The following is a 15000-nucleotide window of genomic DNA, read 5'->3' as shown; positions in this document are numbered from 1 at the left end:
CCAACCTGCAGGCCTCAGCCAATCACAGGCTTCCCTGGCTTCACCAAAGCCAATCGGCTTCCGGCCTCCCCGGACCTGCAAAGCCAATCGGCTACAGGCCTCCCCTGCTCAGCCAATCAGCTACAGGCCTCCATGGCTCTGCCCAGCCAATCAGCTGCCACGATGGAGCTAGACATCAACTAGTGCGGCTGGGAGTTCCTGTGCTCTGGTGTTCTGCTGAATCTGCGAGTGGATGTACTGCCGTTTACACCAGTGCACCAGTGTAGTTTGATTAATAATTCACTGCATTTATCAAGGCTCACAAACTGCTTTACATAGTCACTGTGGGGATATCATACCTCATCCACTCTTACTACAACAAAAGCCTTTGCATAAATGATCCATCACAGCATCATGAAGGTGCGATGTTGTTTTTCTGAGCTGGCGGTTTAGTGAAAACGTATAGTGTAATATGAGCGCAGCGTCAAAGATTGAGACAAATATGAACACAAAAATGATTCGATGCGTGAGCTATGTTGCCTCTACATACGATTGTTTGGTCTGAGAACGATCTGAGCATGCTCAGAACGTCCCTTCCTTGGTCCGAACGATCTGAGCATGCTCAGAACGTCCCTGCCCAGGTTTGTGGTACAGTGCACACACTGCCCTTTATTTTACACCACAGCAGTTAAGATGAGTGTTGTTTTCTTCGGTCGGCGCTGGGTTGATGTATAGACGCGAGAGGGTATTTGGTTATATAGACATTTATTATATAAAGCACCGGTCCATGAAGCCATCAGGGGGCTAATATCTGCGTTAGTGCTCTCTCTGTCCGGCTGAATTCATTTAGCTTCTCTGGAGACTGGCTTCCTGTTCCAGTCACCTGCCGTCCCTCTCTCTCCCCTCTGGTCTATCACTCTCTGCCTGTTCTCTCTGCCCTTTCTCTATCTGTGTCTCTCTCTACAGCCCCCTGCCTCTCTCTCGCCATCGCTCTGTCTCCCTTTCTCTCTCTTTATCTCTCCTCCCCATTCTTTCTCATTCCCTCCCACTCCATATTTCAATCTCTCCCCTTTTTATTTTTTTCTAGCTTTTTCCATCTCCCCGTCTCTTTCTCTCTCACTGCCCTTCTCTCTCGATGTGTCTCCCCCTTCCCTCCCCCAGCCTCCCTTTGTGGCACTTGGTGGCTTATCACTGCCTTTGTATTGTGCGACTAATCGAGGTGCATACCAGAACACCGTTATCTGCCCGGCGGAGCGCACTGAGATGTATCATTAAAACACAGTTTCATTGTCTCCTGTCAGAGTCATCATAGTTAATGACGGTACGAATAAAGAGCTACGCTGATGTATTCATGATTAATTATCTCTGCGTGCGTGTGGGTGTGTAGGTATGTATGATCAGTGTTTGTGTGTCTGATTACCTATGCGTGTGTGTGTTTGCGTCTGTGTTTGTGTGTGATCAGTGGACTGGGCGTGGCGTGGCGTCGCGGAGATGTGCGGAGTCAGCCGGAATATTTTAGGAAGTGTTCTCCAAACAAAAAGCGGGTTCCCGCGGGAGAGCGAGATTAAACCACCGACGGCTCGCATCCATCTGCGGAGACGTCCCGGGAGAGGGGAGCGCCGCTTATCAGGCGGGGGCGCGGTGGTGACGGCGCTGCGCTGAAACACTGGCTTGTTTGTGTGTTTTTGTGTTCACTCAGGCTTTTTCTGTTCCTGTCTCAGAGTTGGGCTCGGGGGGGGGGTTGTTCAGTCTCAGAGGGTGTGGGAGGTGGGCTACCCAGCTGGGTGGGTAGCCAAGGACCAAGCGCTGAGACATGGTGATGAGTGTTCCCGGGCTTTACGCGTCTCTTTCGGTAGGATAATGTAGCGTTTACATCGTGTAGCGTAGACTCTGATAATCTCTCCCTCCTCACTGATTACTGATTACACAAGAGAAAGAAATGGACTGCATTTATACAGCGCTTTTTCTAACCAGTCAAGGCACTTTAAAATATTGTCTTACATTCACCCATCCATACACACATTAACTCACCGACGGCGGTGTCCACCATGTAAGGTGACAGCTCGTCAGGAGCACCCTTGCTTCTATTTTCCACCCTCGCTCTGTTGTGTATACTGGTTGTATGTTCTCATCTGAGGTGTGTTTCCTGTATGTTGTTAAGTGTATTCCCTTTCCTGTGCATTCTGTTGTGACATCTTGATTCATCTTTATTAAACTACATATTATCTATATCTCACATCCCCCTGGGGATATGCTGTGTTTAAACATTGTGTTTCTGACTCAAATGCACTTTGCATCAGTGCTACAGTCTTTGAGACAATAGCTTCACCTCACCTTTTCTGCCTCCAGCTCTCTCTCTCTCTCTCTCCTCTCTCTCTCTCTCTCTCTCTCTCTCTCTCTCTCTCTCTCTCTCTCTATGTCTCTCTATCTCTCTGCGGTTAATCTTGCCCATGTGAAGCATAACTATGATTGATTGCCGACTTTATCCCTGACAGTGAAACCTGGCATATGGGATGAACGAGCTGCTTGTAATGGATGACTGAGGGTGGAGGATCATATGTGGTGCTTACTAATTCATTAAAAACACTGTTTTTAAGGAATGTTTTGGCCGGCTGCGAGATGGGTCAAATCCATCGTCATACTGTTCTCGGCTAATTCACAAACTGATGGATTGGTTCCAATCTCCAGCTCACCACAGCGCCTTTGTCAGGTCAGATGTTTGATACCGCATCTGAACTTCAAAAGAAACACTGGGTGGTGGAAACCAGTGTGCTGTGCTTCTTAAACCTCACGCTGATGGTTAACCTAAAGCACCTTAAAGTCTTTACAGCCCAAACAATAAAATGAGTCTGTGACTCTGTATAAAGTGTAGCTGGGTTTATCTGAGAAGCCCAGGTCTTTATAGCGGTCCATGGTGATGCAATACAGGCCTGCAGTACCTTTACTTATGCAATCTTGTTCATCCTTATGATATTTTTCATCAGTAGGCTGTTGTTTTATTTCTATATTTTCTATAATTTACAGAGGGAACAAATACATTCTTCTTCTGATGGCTGGATTCGTTTTTATGTGTTGTATATTTGTAAACAGTGTCCAACAAAAGTGATGCATCATTGAGTTGGAAAACGTTTCCCTACCTCAAGACGTCTAAAGGACAATCAGTAACTCCCACAGAAGTGGGATCCCTCTTTCAGGGACGGGTCGGGGGGCAACGGATGCTGCATGACAACGACCGCGCACAGAACAGAGAAGGAGCAGAGCATCCAGGAGACCCTACGCTAATGACTCACATCGAAGCTCCCGCTGGCTAGTGGGAAAGAGACAAGACAATATAATGGGTGTAATTCTGTCTAGCGTACAATAGGTTCCACCAATAAGGGCGGCATGCGGCTCCGGAGGCAGAGCATGTTGGCTGATAACCGGAAGGTTGCTAGTTTGATCCCCGAGCGTCGAGGTGTCCCTGAGCAAGACGCCTCACCCTGACTGCTCTTGACGAGCTGGCTGTCCCCTTGCGTGGTGACCCCGCCGTCGGTGTGTGAATGTGTGCGTGAATGGGTGAATGTGAGGCCATATTGTAAAGCGCTTCGAGTGGCCACTGGTAAGAAAAGCGCTGTATAAATGCAGTCCATTTACCAATGACACGCGCTGCATCACCATGCTACGTCCACGCTCCGTGGATAGAACAGTACTTTGAATCCATTAGTGAAGACGCTGAGCATCGACCGGGGGGGCATAGCGAGACTCTCCCTTTACACCCACAAAGGGGGAGGAACAGGAGGAGGAGGAGGAGGAGAATTGGGAGGAGGGGGAAGGAGAAGGAGGAGGGGGGATGAGGGCTAGGCGTATCTATCTGATCCTCTGGTCTGACTCCTCCCTCCGGTGCACATCTCGCCCTCTCACCTTAAGGACACGGATTATATCGGAAGGTTGCGCAAGGTTCTTTAAAACCTATTTTAAAACACGTGAACTATGCTTAAACCTGAGTCCCAACCAGAGGAGACGCAGATGAACAGGCCCTGGCTGTCGGCCCTAGAGCTTCCAGAAGTGTCATTCTTAGTGTTGTCTAAATTATGCACATGTTTAATATTTTAAGTCCTCTTCCCGATGAATAATGGAGTCTCCACAATCTCCTAAATTCAGTAATGACCGCAGCCAAGAAGATTTGTTGACACTTTGGGGTTCATTTCTACTGCCCTGGTCTAATCTCCTCTTGTCTGATATATTATTCAGGTTTGGCCGACGACCAATCAGAGCGGTCCAAGGCACTCTTTCTAAACCCTGCTCCGTCCAAAAGTGACCTGGGCTGGAGTTTGAAGCAAACTGCAGCGCCACATAACTGACACCCTCCCAACATGTGACTTCTACAAGTTCTTAAGTATGTAGGTCATGTGGGCATAACTTGATGGTAGAGAACAACAGAAACAGGTTATATTTGACCTGAGGACGCCAAGAAAGATTCGGATTGGGATAGAGAGGCTGCTGGACATGAATATCCGGCAGGCCAGGAGAAGGATGATGAAGGGAACACAGTTCCTGCGTCCTGCTGGACCATAGCTTCAAGCAGGAGCGCCCCAAGGCAACTTCCGCGCCTAGCGGTAAAATAGGATGATGATGAGGATGATGACAGGCGTCCATGTTGGTAGGACTGTGTTGGGACCGTGGTAAGGACACCAGTGTTGGCAGAGCCCCCCCGCTTGGCTGATGGGATCTTTAGTGGCCACTGGGAGTTACAAGCGGGGTTGTGCCGGCGCCAGGATGTCTTTATAGAACTTTATTTTCCATCTGCTGTGACAGTAAATTGCCTTTGGATCGAGACGTGGTGATTTGATTTCCCGTTAAAGCCGCTATCAGCAATTTTACTCCACTTTATTTAGATTGAATCATGTTTTGATCGAGCATCGCAGTCCTCATTCTGATTAAATTGTGTTTTGATAGAGTGTGCCGGTTCTTAATGCTGTTGGATGTGTAGCGATGGCCAGCTAACAAATGCACCATGAGAACCGTGGGACTCAACCGAAACACAATCAAAACAAAGTGGGGAAAACAGAAGTTGGTGATTGCAGCTTTGAAGGCTAACAGCGATGCGTTAGCGTCTGTTAGCATCTTCTTCTGGTCTCTTGGTGGTATACAGATGCTGACTCTTCCAGCTGCTGCTTCTCCGACCAGACATTGAGTTGTCCTGGGGAAACCCCCCTGGACTTTCTCCTCTGCTCACATGAGTAAATTGTGCTTGAACTGAATACGTTTCCGAGCCTCTCTGTTTAAAGATGGTAATTGGACCACATTTATACAGCGCATTTCTAACCAGTGGCCACTCAAAGCGCTTTACAATATGGCCTAACATTCACCCGTTCATGCACACATTCACACACCGACGCAAGGCAACACCCGGCTCGTCAGGAGCAGTGAGGGTGAGGCGTCTTGCTCAGGGACACCTCGACCCTCTGCTAGGAGGAGCAAGGGGATCAAACTGGCAACCTTCCGGTTACCAACCAAGACGCTCTGCCTCCCGAGCCACATGCTGCCCATACAACAGAGTGTCCATTAGACTAATGAATTGGTCTTCAACTGGGTCTCTTTTGACTCGGGGCCACCTGTTGCCTGATTCAGGGGGCAGAAGTGGGTGCGCCTCTGCTTACTAATGCTAACGTTAACAGACAAGAGGAAGCAAGGGTTATTCCGCTGAAACAGGCTGAACGTTCACCAAGCCGTGAGCGATGTCAGGGTGTCAGGAGGGGAAGCTGGTCCGTTTCTCTGGGTCGGTCAGTCTGTGGGTTAGACAGGTTAACCACTCCAGTCAGCCTTCTGATCAGGCCTGCTCGGTATGCATGTTAGGGTTTCACTGGAGGTTAGGTCCAGCATTCGGGATGAGGTATGGATAGGGATATTCTTTTCAATGAATTAGGGATAAATCGTTCTCTTGGTAAAATAATTAGTCTCTACCTTTTGAGTGAGATATCAGGGAGAAGTGGTAGTATTATAGTGGTAATAGGACTGGTAGTAACATTAATAGTAGTTGTAGTAGTAGTAGTAGTAGCAGTAGTAGTAGTAGTAGTAGTAGTATAATAGGGGTAATAGGAGTCGTAGTAGCATTATTACTAGTAGTAGTAGTATGGTAGTAGATGTAGTAGTAGTAGTAGTAGTAGTAGTAGTCGTAGTAGTAGTAGTAGTATAGTACTAGTATTACTACTACTTGTAGTAGTAGTAGTAGCAGTAGCAGCAGTAGTAGCATATATTAGTAGTAGTAGTATAATAGTAGTATTATAGTAGTACTAGTATAGTAGTAGTATTAGTAGTAGTAGTAGTAGTAGTAGTAGTAGTAGCTGTATGTAGCTGTATCTACAATGTCTCATTTTTTGGATTCCTTCAATCTGGTGAAATAATTGAAGTGCCAGCATGATGTAACAGGTCACAGATATCGTAGTTGTTTGACACGGTGCTGCTAGAAATACGCAGCGCCAAGCCTGCTGTTTACTGTTGCCGGGGGAAACTGGATTTGGGCCACTGGAAGCTGCTCATCTCCATGCAGTGATAAGGGAATTCCAGTAGCAAAGACAGCGACCTCTTATCGGGTCGGGCTGTAACAGAAAACCACAGATTAAAAAATGCAAATCCTGTTATTAGGGGAGATTCGTAGAATTCATGATGAAATTAAGGTTGGATCATTAAATTGTATGTTTAACCCTCTAATTAGCACGGTTGCAAATGCTTACCACTGGTACTATTTAATGTTGGCCTTGAGATACTTTTAAATCCAAAGTATTTTGAATCTTTGTATGCATACTAATAAACGACGCTGCCAAAGTGAAGTATGTGTTGACGGCTGAAAAAGGGTAGCACTCCTGATAATGAACACATTCGCACAGATCTCCAGTGTAGTTCCCCTGATAATGAACACACACACAGGGATCCCCAATTCCCCTGATAAAGAACACATACGCAGGGATCTCCAATTCCCCTGATAATGAACACAGAAGCAGTGATCTCCAGTGTAGTCCCTTGATAATTAACACATATCCACGTATTGATCTTCTGAAGTGAATGATACTCATGATGAGTTATCGGGGACATGTCAGCTGCTTGCAATCAGCAGAATCTGATCAGTCGGCACGTACCAAAAAGTGAAGTTTGTCACATAAAAAAAACATCCATACCAAATCATATGATACTAACCTTAAATTGTAATATAACTTAATCTGCTGCACTGTCTGTGATTGTATTTATGATATTTTTTGTATTGTAGTATTTATTATATATATATATATATATATATATATATATATATATATATATATATATATATTAGTACCTTCACACTCGTGTCCCAGCATAAGCCTCCTTTTACCCCTTGCCTGCTCCCTGCTGACCCAGTACATTAAAAGCCTTTCGTATTCTCTTATCTTAGACTCTTATTCTGAAACATCCCCTCCCCTTTCCACAAACATGACTCCAACTGTAATATCTGCATCGTTATCTCAAATCACTTTTTCTCCTTTTAGAAGGACCAGATTTGTCTGTTGTAATGTTTATGCCCTATTTTCGGAGTCGTGGCTCATATATTCTGCTCAGCGTCTGTGTCTAATTCGAGCGCTGCTTAATGAATTATTGAACGTCTATCGCAGTATGAAATTCGATTCTTTCTCCCAACCTTCTCCGTTACATATTTGCTATATTTGTCTCATCTTTTTCAAACCGATACCTACAAAACAAGACGTGAATCAAAATAGTGTCGTTCTTCCTGCGGTAATGCTGATCTCTCACACTGATGTTAAAAATAGTTCTCACTTTGTGAGGAATGGTAAATTTTAAATTGGCTGCATTTATGTAGCGCTTTTCTATCCAATGGCAAATCAAAGCGCTTTACAATATTGCCTCACATTCACCCATCCATTCGCACATTCACTCACCGACAGCCGAGTCAACCACGCAGGGCGACAGCCAGCTGGTCGGGAGCAGTCAGGGTGAGATGCCTTGCTCAGGGACACCACGACACTCAGTTAGGAGGAGCCGGGGATCGAACTAGCCACCTTCCGGTTACCAGCCAACCTAAAGTAAAATAACCTCAAGCCAACCCGCACAGAGACGATTCTGTACCCTGTGGAGGAAGCTGTGTTCCCCAGCACTCTGACAGCCCGTGTGTGGACTCCCCGTTCAGTTGGTTTACTGTGCTTGTTGGTTTACGAGCGTCTCTGTTTGTCCTGCAGATGAAGTCGACGGAGGTGGACCAGGGCCTGTTCACCGACAGCTACTGTAGAGTCTGCAGCGCCCAGCTCATCTCCGAATCCCAGAGGGTCGCACACTATGAGGTACGTAAACCCATGCACGCACGCACACACGCACGCACGCACGCACGCACGCACGCACGCACGCACGCACGCACGCACGCACACACACACATACACACACACACACACAGCTCATCTCTGAGTTCTAGAGAGAAGCACACTATGAGGTACACACACACACACACACAAACATACACACACTCACACTTAAACTATTACTCTTAACAACTTAACACCCCCTCCCTAAGTGTTACGAGGGAACTTTCACGCCGGTGCCCGCGTTCAAATGTAGCGTGTTCAGATTGCTCCTTCTCTGCTGTCCGCGGGCAGAGACCCCCCCCCCCCCCCCCCCGGTCGGACCCCCAGTCCTCCGGCGTACCGCTGCCCACAGCCTCCCTCCACCCCCCACACACACCCACCCCCACCCAACCCTCCACCCTCCACCCACCCTCCACGGTGACCGGGGACGCACTGCGCTCTGTGAGACGCAGCGGGAGGCAGGAAGTCCCCGTTCCCTCACCGGATCAATTATTCATTTGTGATGTCGTGGCGGCCGGCCTGCCCCCCCCCTCGGTCGGTTTTAGCTCCCGCAGTAGGTAACGCGTGGTGACATGTCAGGGTCACGCTGACGAGGGGAACGTGTGTGGGGGGAGCGTTCTTCCATCGCAGAAATCTGGGACGAAGAATCTCAGCGCTTGGTCCGTGCAGTCCGGTTTGGGCCGGTTGTGTTTTGACCGATTCCTCGACTGGTGAGTTCAAATGAACGCTCTTCACACGCAGTTGAGGGTGAGGTTATTTAATCCTACTTTTCAGATTGGCAATTTAGAGTTCTGTACAAGCCATTTTCAAACCACTTTCCAAAGATACACTTCCACAGAACTTCCAGGAGGCTTTATAGGAAGGTCTAGAAACGGTAGAATCCTAACACACATTTCTCCCTGAATTAGAAGTTCTGGAGCCCCTTGGGGAAACCACCGGATTAATCTGCATAACGGGGTTGAGAAACGCCCGTGTTGGCCTCCTCTCTGTTGTGTTCCATTCTATTAGGCGGTGTGCCCACACCCGGCCTTCCCTCTCGGCGTTCCCTCTTCCCGGCCGTTCCCTGCTCGCTGGAGGCGCAACGCTTTCCATATTCTCCCTGACTGCCCCGCCGTCTTTCCTCTGCCCCAATCCCAAGGCATATTTATCATTCTGTATACATATTTTACCTGACATTGTTGCCGCTGGAATTGGTTTATGGTGGGTGTCCACATGTATTTCTATTTAAATCTATTTTCCCACAATGCAAAGGGTTATATTTTGCACCCCTATGACGTGGGAGATGGGGCAGCTATTAGCCGAGCTAAACCTTGAGCTGAATATGTTAACGTCGTCATCTCAGTTTGGGCTCTGCGCTATTGGCTCCTCGCGTGTCACATTTAAGTGGTTTATTTGTGTGTCGAATGTGCTGAACATGATTTATCTGGCGGATGTGCTACCTGCTGCTGTAACGGGAGAAACAGCACAACAGAAGATGGAAAAGGACTTTTGGTGCGGTGGTTGTTTTGATTTAAATCCCACTAATTCAATAGACAGGCGACACCTGCTGATGTTCCCTGTTCTTTATTTTCCATTTCATACCGCCCCATCCGTCCTTCATCCTGTGTGTGTATTGTTTTACTACACAAATTTATTCAGGTGTATTTTGCATACAGGAATTTGGTTATGCAACAGGGGGGGGGGGGCTTCTGGGATCTCTCAAAATCATGAAATGTAAATGGACTTCATTCATACAAAAACAAAGCGCTTCACAGTATTGCCCAACATTCACCCATTCTTGCACACATTCACACACTGATGGCGGTGTCAGCCACGCAAGGCAACAGCAAGGCGGCTCGTCTGAAGCAGTCAGGGTGAGGCGTCTCGCTCAGGGACACCTCGACACTCAGCCAGAGACGCCGGGGGATCAAACTTAGAAACCGTCCGGTTGCTAGCCAACCTGCCCTGCCCCCTGAGCCACATGCCGCCTTACAAATGTCCTTTGAGTCGAGTTTTAAATGATGGAACGCATTCACACACACACACTGGGGGTGCGTCCATGCTGTCTAGTCCAGTCTTCGGCGGTAGCTTCCTCCACTGCGGGGGACAGCTGGTCGGGGGACAGCGATCTCTCACAGCCTGTCACGCATGAGTCAAAGAGGGGCGTGGTGACGGTGCTGAGGGGGTGATGGCACTGAGGACAGTCACTCAGAGTGAAAGGGTGATGTGAGGACAGTCACACAGAGTGAAGGGCTGAGGTGTGTGTGTGTGTGTGTGTGTGTGCGTGCGTGCCGTTGTATTTCAGGCCGTCCTTTACCATCAACAACCACCCTGACAGTCAGTCAAGGCTGCTCAGCCCCTCTGAGCTTCGAGGCGATGGCAGGCCACAACGGACACATCTGCCTGCTGCTCACTCTCTCAATCCGGTTTAGCAATTCACACTTCACCATCTCACTCTCACCTCAACCGCAAACACTCTTTTACTCACTTCCCTAATTCACACGCACACACACACACACACTAACACACACACACACACACACACACACACACACACCCACACACACACACACACACACACCCACACACACACAGACATACACACACACACACACACACAAATTAATCATTCATTCAGTCACCCTCACTCACACAGACTCACTCACCTACATACAAAGTTCACGCTCTAAAACAAACCCCCCACGGACACACCAGCTAACACATTCACTCTCGTTGTAACTTCCTAATTACTGTAATTATTATAGCGTATAATAGTTCTGTGTTTCCCATCAGGGATTAATAAAGCTCAGTGTGTGTTATCTTAATGGAAGCCGGCGTTAGCCTAGCGTCGCTACGTTGTCCCGGTCGCGGCCCCCGTTTGCTGAGGACGGCCTGGGCCCTCCCTGGGGCTGGGCTGTGGAGGTCCGGCGGTGGTAATGGAGGGTGAGGGACGAGGTGCTGATTGCTCAGCATTAATGGGAGCCAGCGACTGGGAGACGGAGCTAATGGCTGAAATGAACCAAACCGAAGGAGATTTAGGAGACATCAGCACCTCATAACCGGTGTCTATTATTAGGGTTTGTTCATAATGTCGAGGCCCCGAAATTAATGATATTCATTAAAAAATCCCGTCCACCCAGTGAAAATAGAAAATCACATGACGCTATTATGATGACGCACACATGGACTGGATATTAAGATGGTGTGTGTGTGTGTGTGTCTCGGTTTGTGTGTGTGTGTGTGTGTGTGTGTGTGTGTGTGTCTCGGTTTGTGTGTGTGTGTGTGTGTGTGTGTGTGTGTGTGTGTGTGTGTGTGTGTGTGTGTGTGTGTGTGTGTGTGCCATTGTAAAGGACTGCTTTCAACAGCACAGCTAGACTTGATATCCAGCTGCTTCTCGACAAAACAGACAAAAGGACACTGAGTCTAGCAGGACAGACAGTAGGACAGACAGTAGGTCAGACAGTTGGACAGAGAGTAGGACAGACAGTAGGACAGAGAGTAGGACAGACAGTAGGACAGAGAGTAGGACAGGCAGTAGAACAGAGAGTAGGACAGACAGTAGGACAGTGAGTAGGACAGACAATAGGACAGAGAGTAGGACAGAAAGGAGGACAGACAGTGGGACAGACAGTAGGACAATGTGTCCAGTGGGACAGACAGTAGGACAGTGACTGCAGCAGGACAGACAGTAGAACAGTGATTGCAGCAGGACAGACAGTAGGACAGAGAGTAGGACAGACAGTAGGACAGACAGTAGGACAATACAGGTGTGTTATTGACGATCTGATCTGCGTCGCTTCCCTGCTCCGACCTCAACAGGATTGATTCCTAAAGGAGAGGAGGAGAGGATCTAAGGAGGAGAGGATCTGAGCAGATGTCTTGTGATGAAGACCAGATACTCTCCGACACCGCTGTCCATTCAAAGACCATCGCGGCAAACCGGGAAATCACTCCCGGACGGAAGGAGAAAGTGACATTGATTTAAAAAAATGCATCGCTACGGACATCGGACAAGCGCTAAGGTATCGTCTCAGAAAATACGATGTGAGGGGGAAGGCAGGGATAAAAGGCCCCTTTTGTAGATAGAAATTTCTGTATATCTAATTTATAAAATCTAAAGTCTTGTCGAAATCTCTCAGGAGGATGGCGGTGCGTGCATGGCGTGTCATTGGTCAGAGGTCAGGGCAAACTCGATTTACTTTGTTTTATCCCCGCGATCGGAATGCTGATACCCTGTCTCCATGGAGACCGCCTGTCCTAACCAATCAGGTGATCGGCGATCCAACTGAACCGGCATCGAGCGCTCCACAAACCGCTCCACAAACCACCTCTTCGATAACGGACATCCCAAAACAAAGGTTGACTTCTTTTGGCCTGTGCATCCTGCCTAACAACGGAATCAAACGCCCCTCTGCCCGACACGCAGAGGTCACCGGGAGTCACCTGTTTATCGGTTCTGAGGTTTAAATCCAATTAAAGACACTCTGGCTGAGCGGCCTCGCCCCAGGCTCGGAGCGGGGGTGCTGTGACAGCAGTTTACTGCTGGTTCTGTACTGCCCCGGTACTGCTGCTGTCACCGACTCAGAGTGAGAGAGAGGAGGAGGAGGAGGAGGAGGAGGAGGAGGAGGAGGAGAAGGAGGAGGAGGAGGAGGAGGAGGAGGAGGAGGAGGAGGAGAGGAGGAGGAGGAGGAGGAGGAGAGGAGGAGGAGGAGGAGGAGGAGGAGGAGGAGGAGGAGGAGGAGAGGAGGAACTCCAAGTGTGAGAGAGGAGGAGGAGGAGGAGGAGGAGGAGGAGGAGGAGGAGAGGAGGAACTCCAAGTGTGAGAGAGGAGGAGGAGGAGGAGGAGAAGGAGGAGGAGGAGGAGGAGAGGAGGAACTCCAAGTGTGAGAGAGAAGGAGGAGGAGGAGGAGGAGGAGGAGGAGGAAGAGGAGGATGAGGAGAGGAGGAAGAGGACGAGGAGGAGAGGAGGAAAGGAAGAACTCCAAGTGAGAGAGAGGAGGACAAGGAGGAGAGGAAGAAGACAGTTCATGCCCATGAGCCTCCCCTGGCGATGCGTTCTGATTCATTAGTCGCCTCACGTAGCATCGTTTACACGCGCCCTCCCTTTGATCCCCGGCGTGTTGGGCCAGGGACTGATGTTCACCGGCTGCTCCTCCATCACCAGCTCCGCGTTAATGGAAAGGAGGCGGCATCCATTTCAACTGCCGACGAGAAGCAATTGACACTGCGGGGACACGAATCACGGCGAAGGCGGCGACGGATCATTCCGGAGATCAAGCGGCTGTCTGATAGCTGAGCAGACGCTGCTGATGATAGCGAAGAAGAAGAAGATGAAGAAGAAGAAGAAGAGGACGTTCCTCAGTGTTTCTACTTCTGTGGAAGACGCTGTGTAAATGTTCATTGGGGTTCATAACAATAGTAATGATCGCACTGATCTTATAAAAGTGTCACTGAACGTGGTGATAAAAAACCTTATAGGTCCATGGCCCTGGGGACGAACGACCGTGGCGTAACAGCGGTGACATAGTTTCCCAACAGGTGCTACAGTCGCGTTCGCATCAAAAGCCAAGCGAATATTCCCCAGGCAAGTACACAAGTTTGATTGCACGGACTTACAAACAGTTGCACGCCTTCATGCTTGGTGTGAACGCACCTTAAGAGACCCTGTTCAGCCCCGTTCGAACCCTTAGGAGATCCACACCGCCTTCCACCTGGGAGTCTCCGGCGATCTCCTGTGGAGTTGAGTGCTGGAGCTCAAGCTAGCTCTGAAGCTAGCCCTGAAGCTAGCACTGAAGCTAGCACTGAAGCTAGTCTGGGAGTAGCCACCCAATCAGATTCTCCAACCGACGTCAAAGAATCTAACCTTTGACCCCGTCTGCCGCCGCCTTCCCGGGGCACGTCCAATCAGCTTTGAAATTCTAAAACCGACGGTTTCTAAACGTAAACACTTTCCCGTCTAAACCTAGAAACACGATTCCATGAGTGAAACGCCCGGACGCCCAGGTCGGTTTCACTCGGACCGCCCGACCCAGAGCCCAGCGCTGTGGGGGTCACCCATCGGGTGCTGACTCCCCACCTCGAGCCCAGCGCTGTGGGGTCACCCATCGGGGGCTGACTCCCCACCTCGAGCGCAGCGCTGTGGGGCCACCCATGGGGTGCTGCCCTCCTCACACCGGTGATGAGGAGCTGGTGTTCCTCTGCTCTCACCCCTACCTCCACCAGCGCTGCGTCTGAGATCCTCTCAGAGTTTAATTACAACCTGCTCTCGTTGGGCCAATTTGAAGAGGCTTTATTAATTAGGTAACTCCTAGAAGACCAGTTCTTAGTGTGTGTGTGTGTGTGAGTGTGAGTGTGTGTGTATTTGTGAGTGAGTGCGTGTGTGAGCTTGTGAGTGTGTGTGTGTGTGTGTGTGTGTGTGTGTGTGTGTGTGTGTGCGTATTTGAGTTTGAGTGTGAGTTTGAGTGTGTGTGAGTGAGTGTGTGGCTGTGTGTTTGTGTTTGGGTGTGAGCATTAGAATGAGTGTGAGTGTACGTGTTTGTGTGTGTGTGTGTGTGTGTGTGTGTGTGTGTGTGTGTGTTAAAACGCCATTCGTGAGTACGGTGATATTTCCGAAGTTCCCCTCGGCTCCAGAACGATGATTAAACAAGCCGGGAGAAAAGGCATCAAATCACTCTGACACACGAGCGATTAGCTGATGAGGCGTTTCAAATTGAAATGG

At 49.0% G+C, this 15000-nt stretch overlaps 1 protein-coding gene across 1 annotated transcript in view; it reads left to right on the top strand.

Moving 5' to 3' along the window:
• LOC307087658 (zinc finger matrin-type protein 4-like) overlaps window positions 1–15000 on the top strand; it is a gene marked incomplete at both ends in the record, with an annotated part of 63828 nt that overhangs the window by 6557 nt on the left and 42271 nt on the right. Inside the window, one exon of the mRNA XM_079753283.1 lies at window positions 8184–8285. Within this exon, the coding sequence (XP_079609409.1) occupies window positions 8184–8285 (102 nt within the window). The remainder of the gene's footprint in view (window positions 1–8183; window positions 8286–15000) is intronic.

This window comes from Pollachius pollachius (assembly GCF_949987615.1).
Source record: "Pollachius pollachius genome assembly, chromosome: 1".
Lineage (NCBI taxonomy): Eukaryota > Metazoa > Chordata > Actinopteri > Gadiformes > Gadidae > Pollachius > Pollachius pollachius.
The sequence above is the reverse complement of the archived record's forward strand: the minus strand, read 5'-3'. Positions and strand labels throughout refer to the sequence as shown.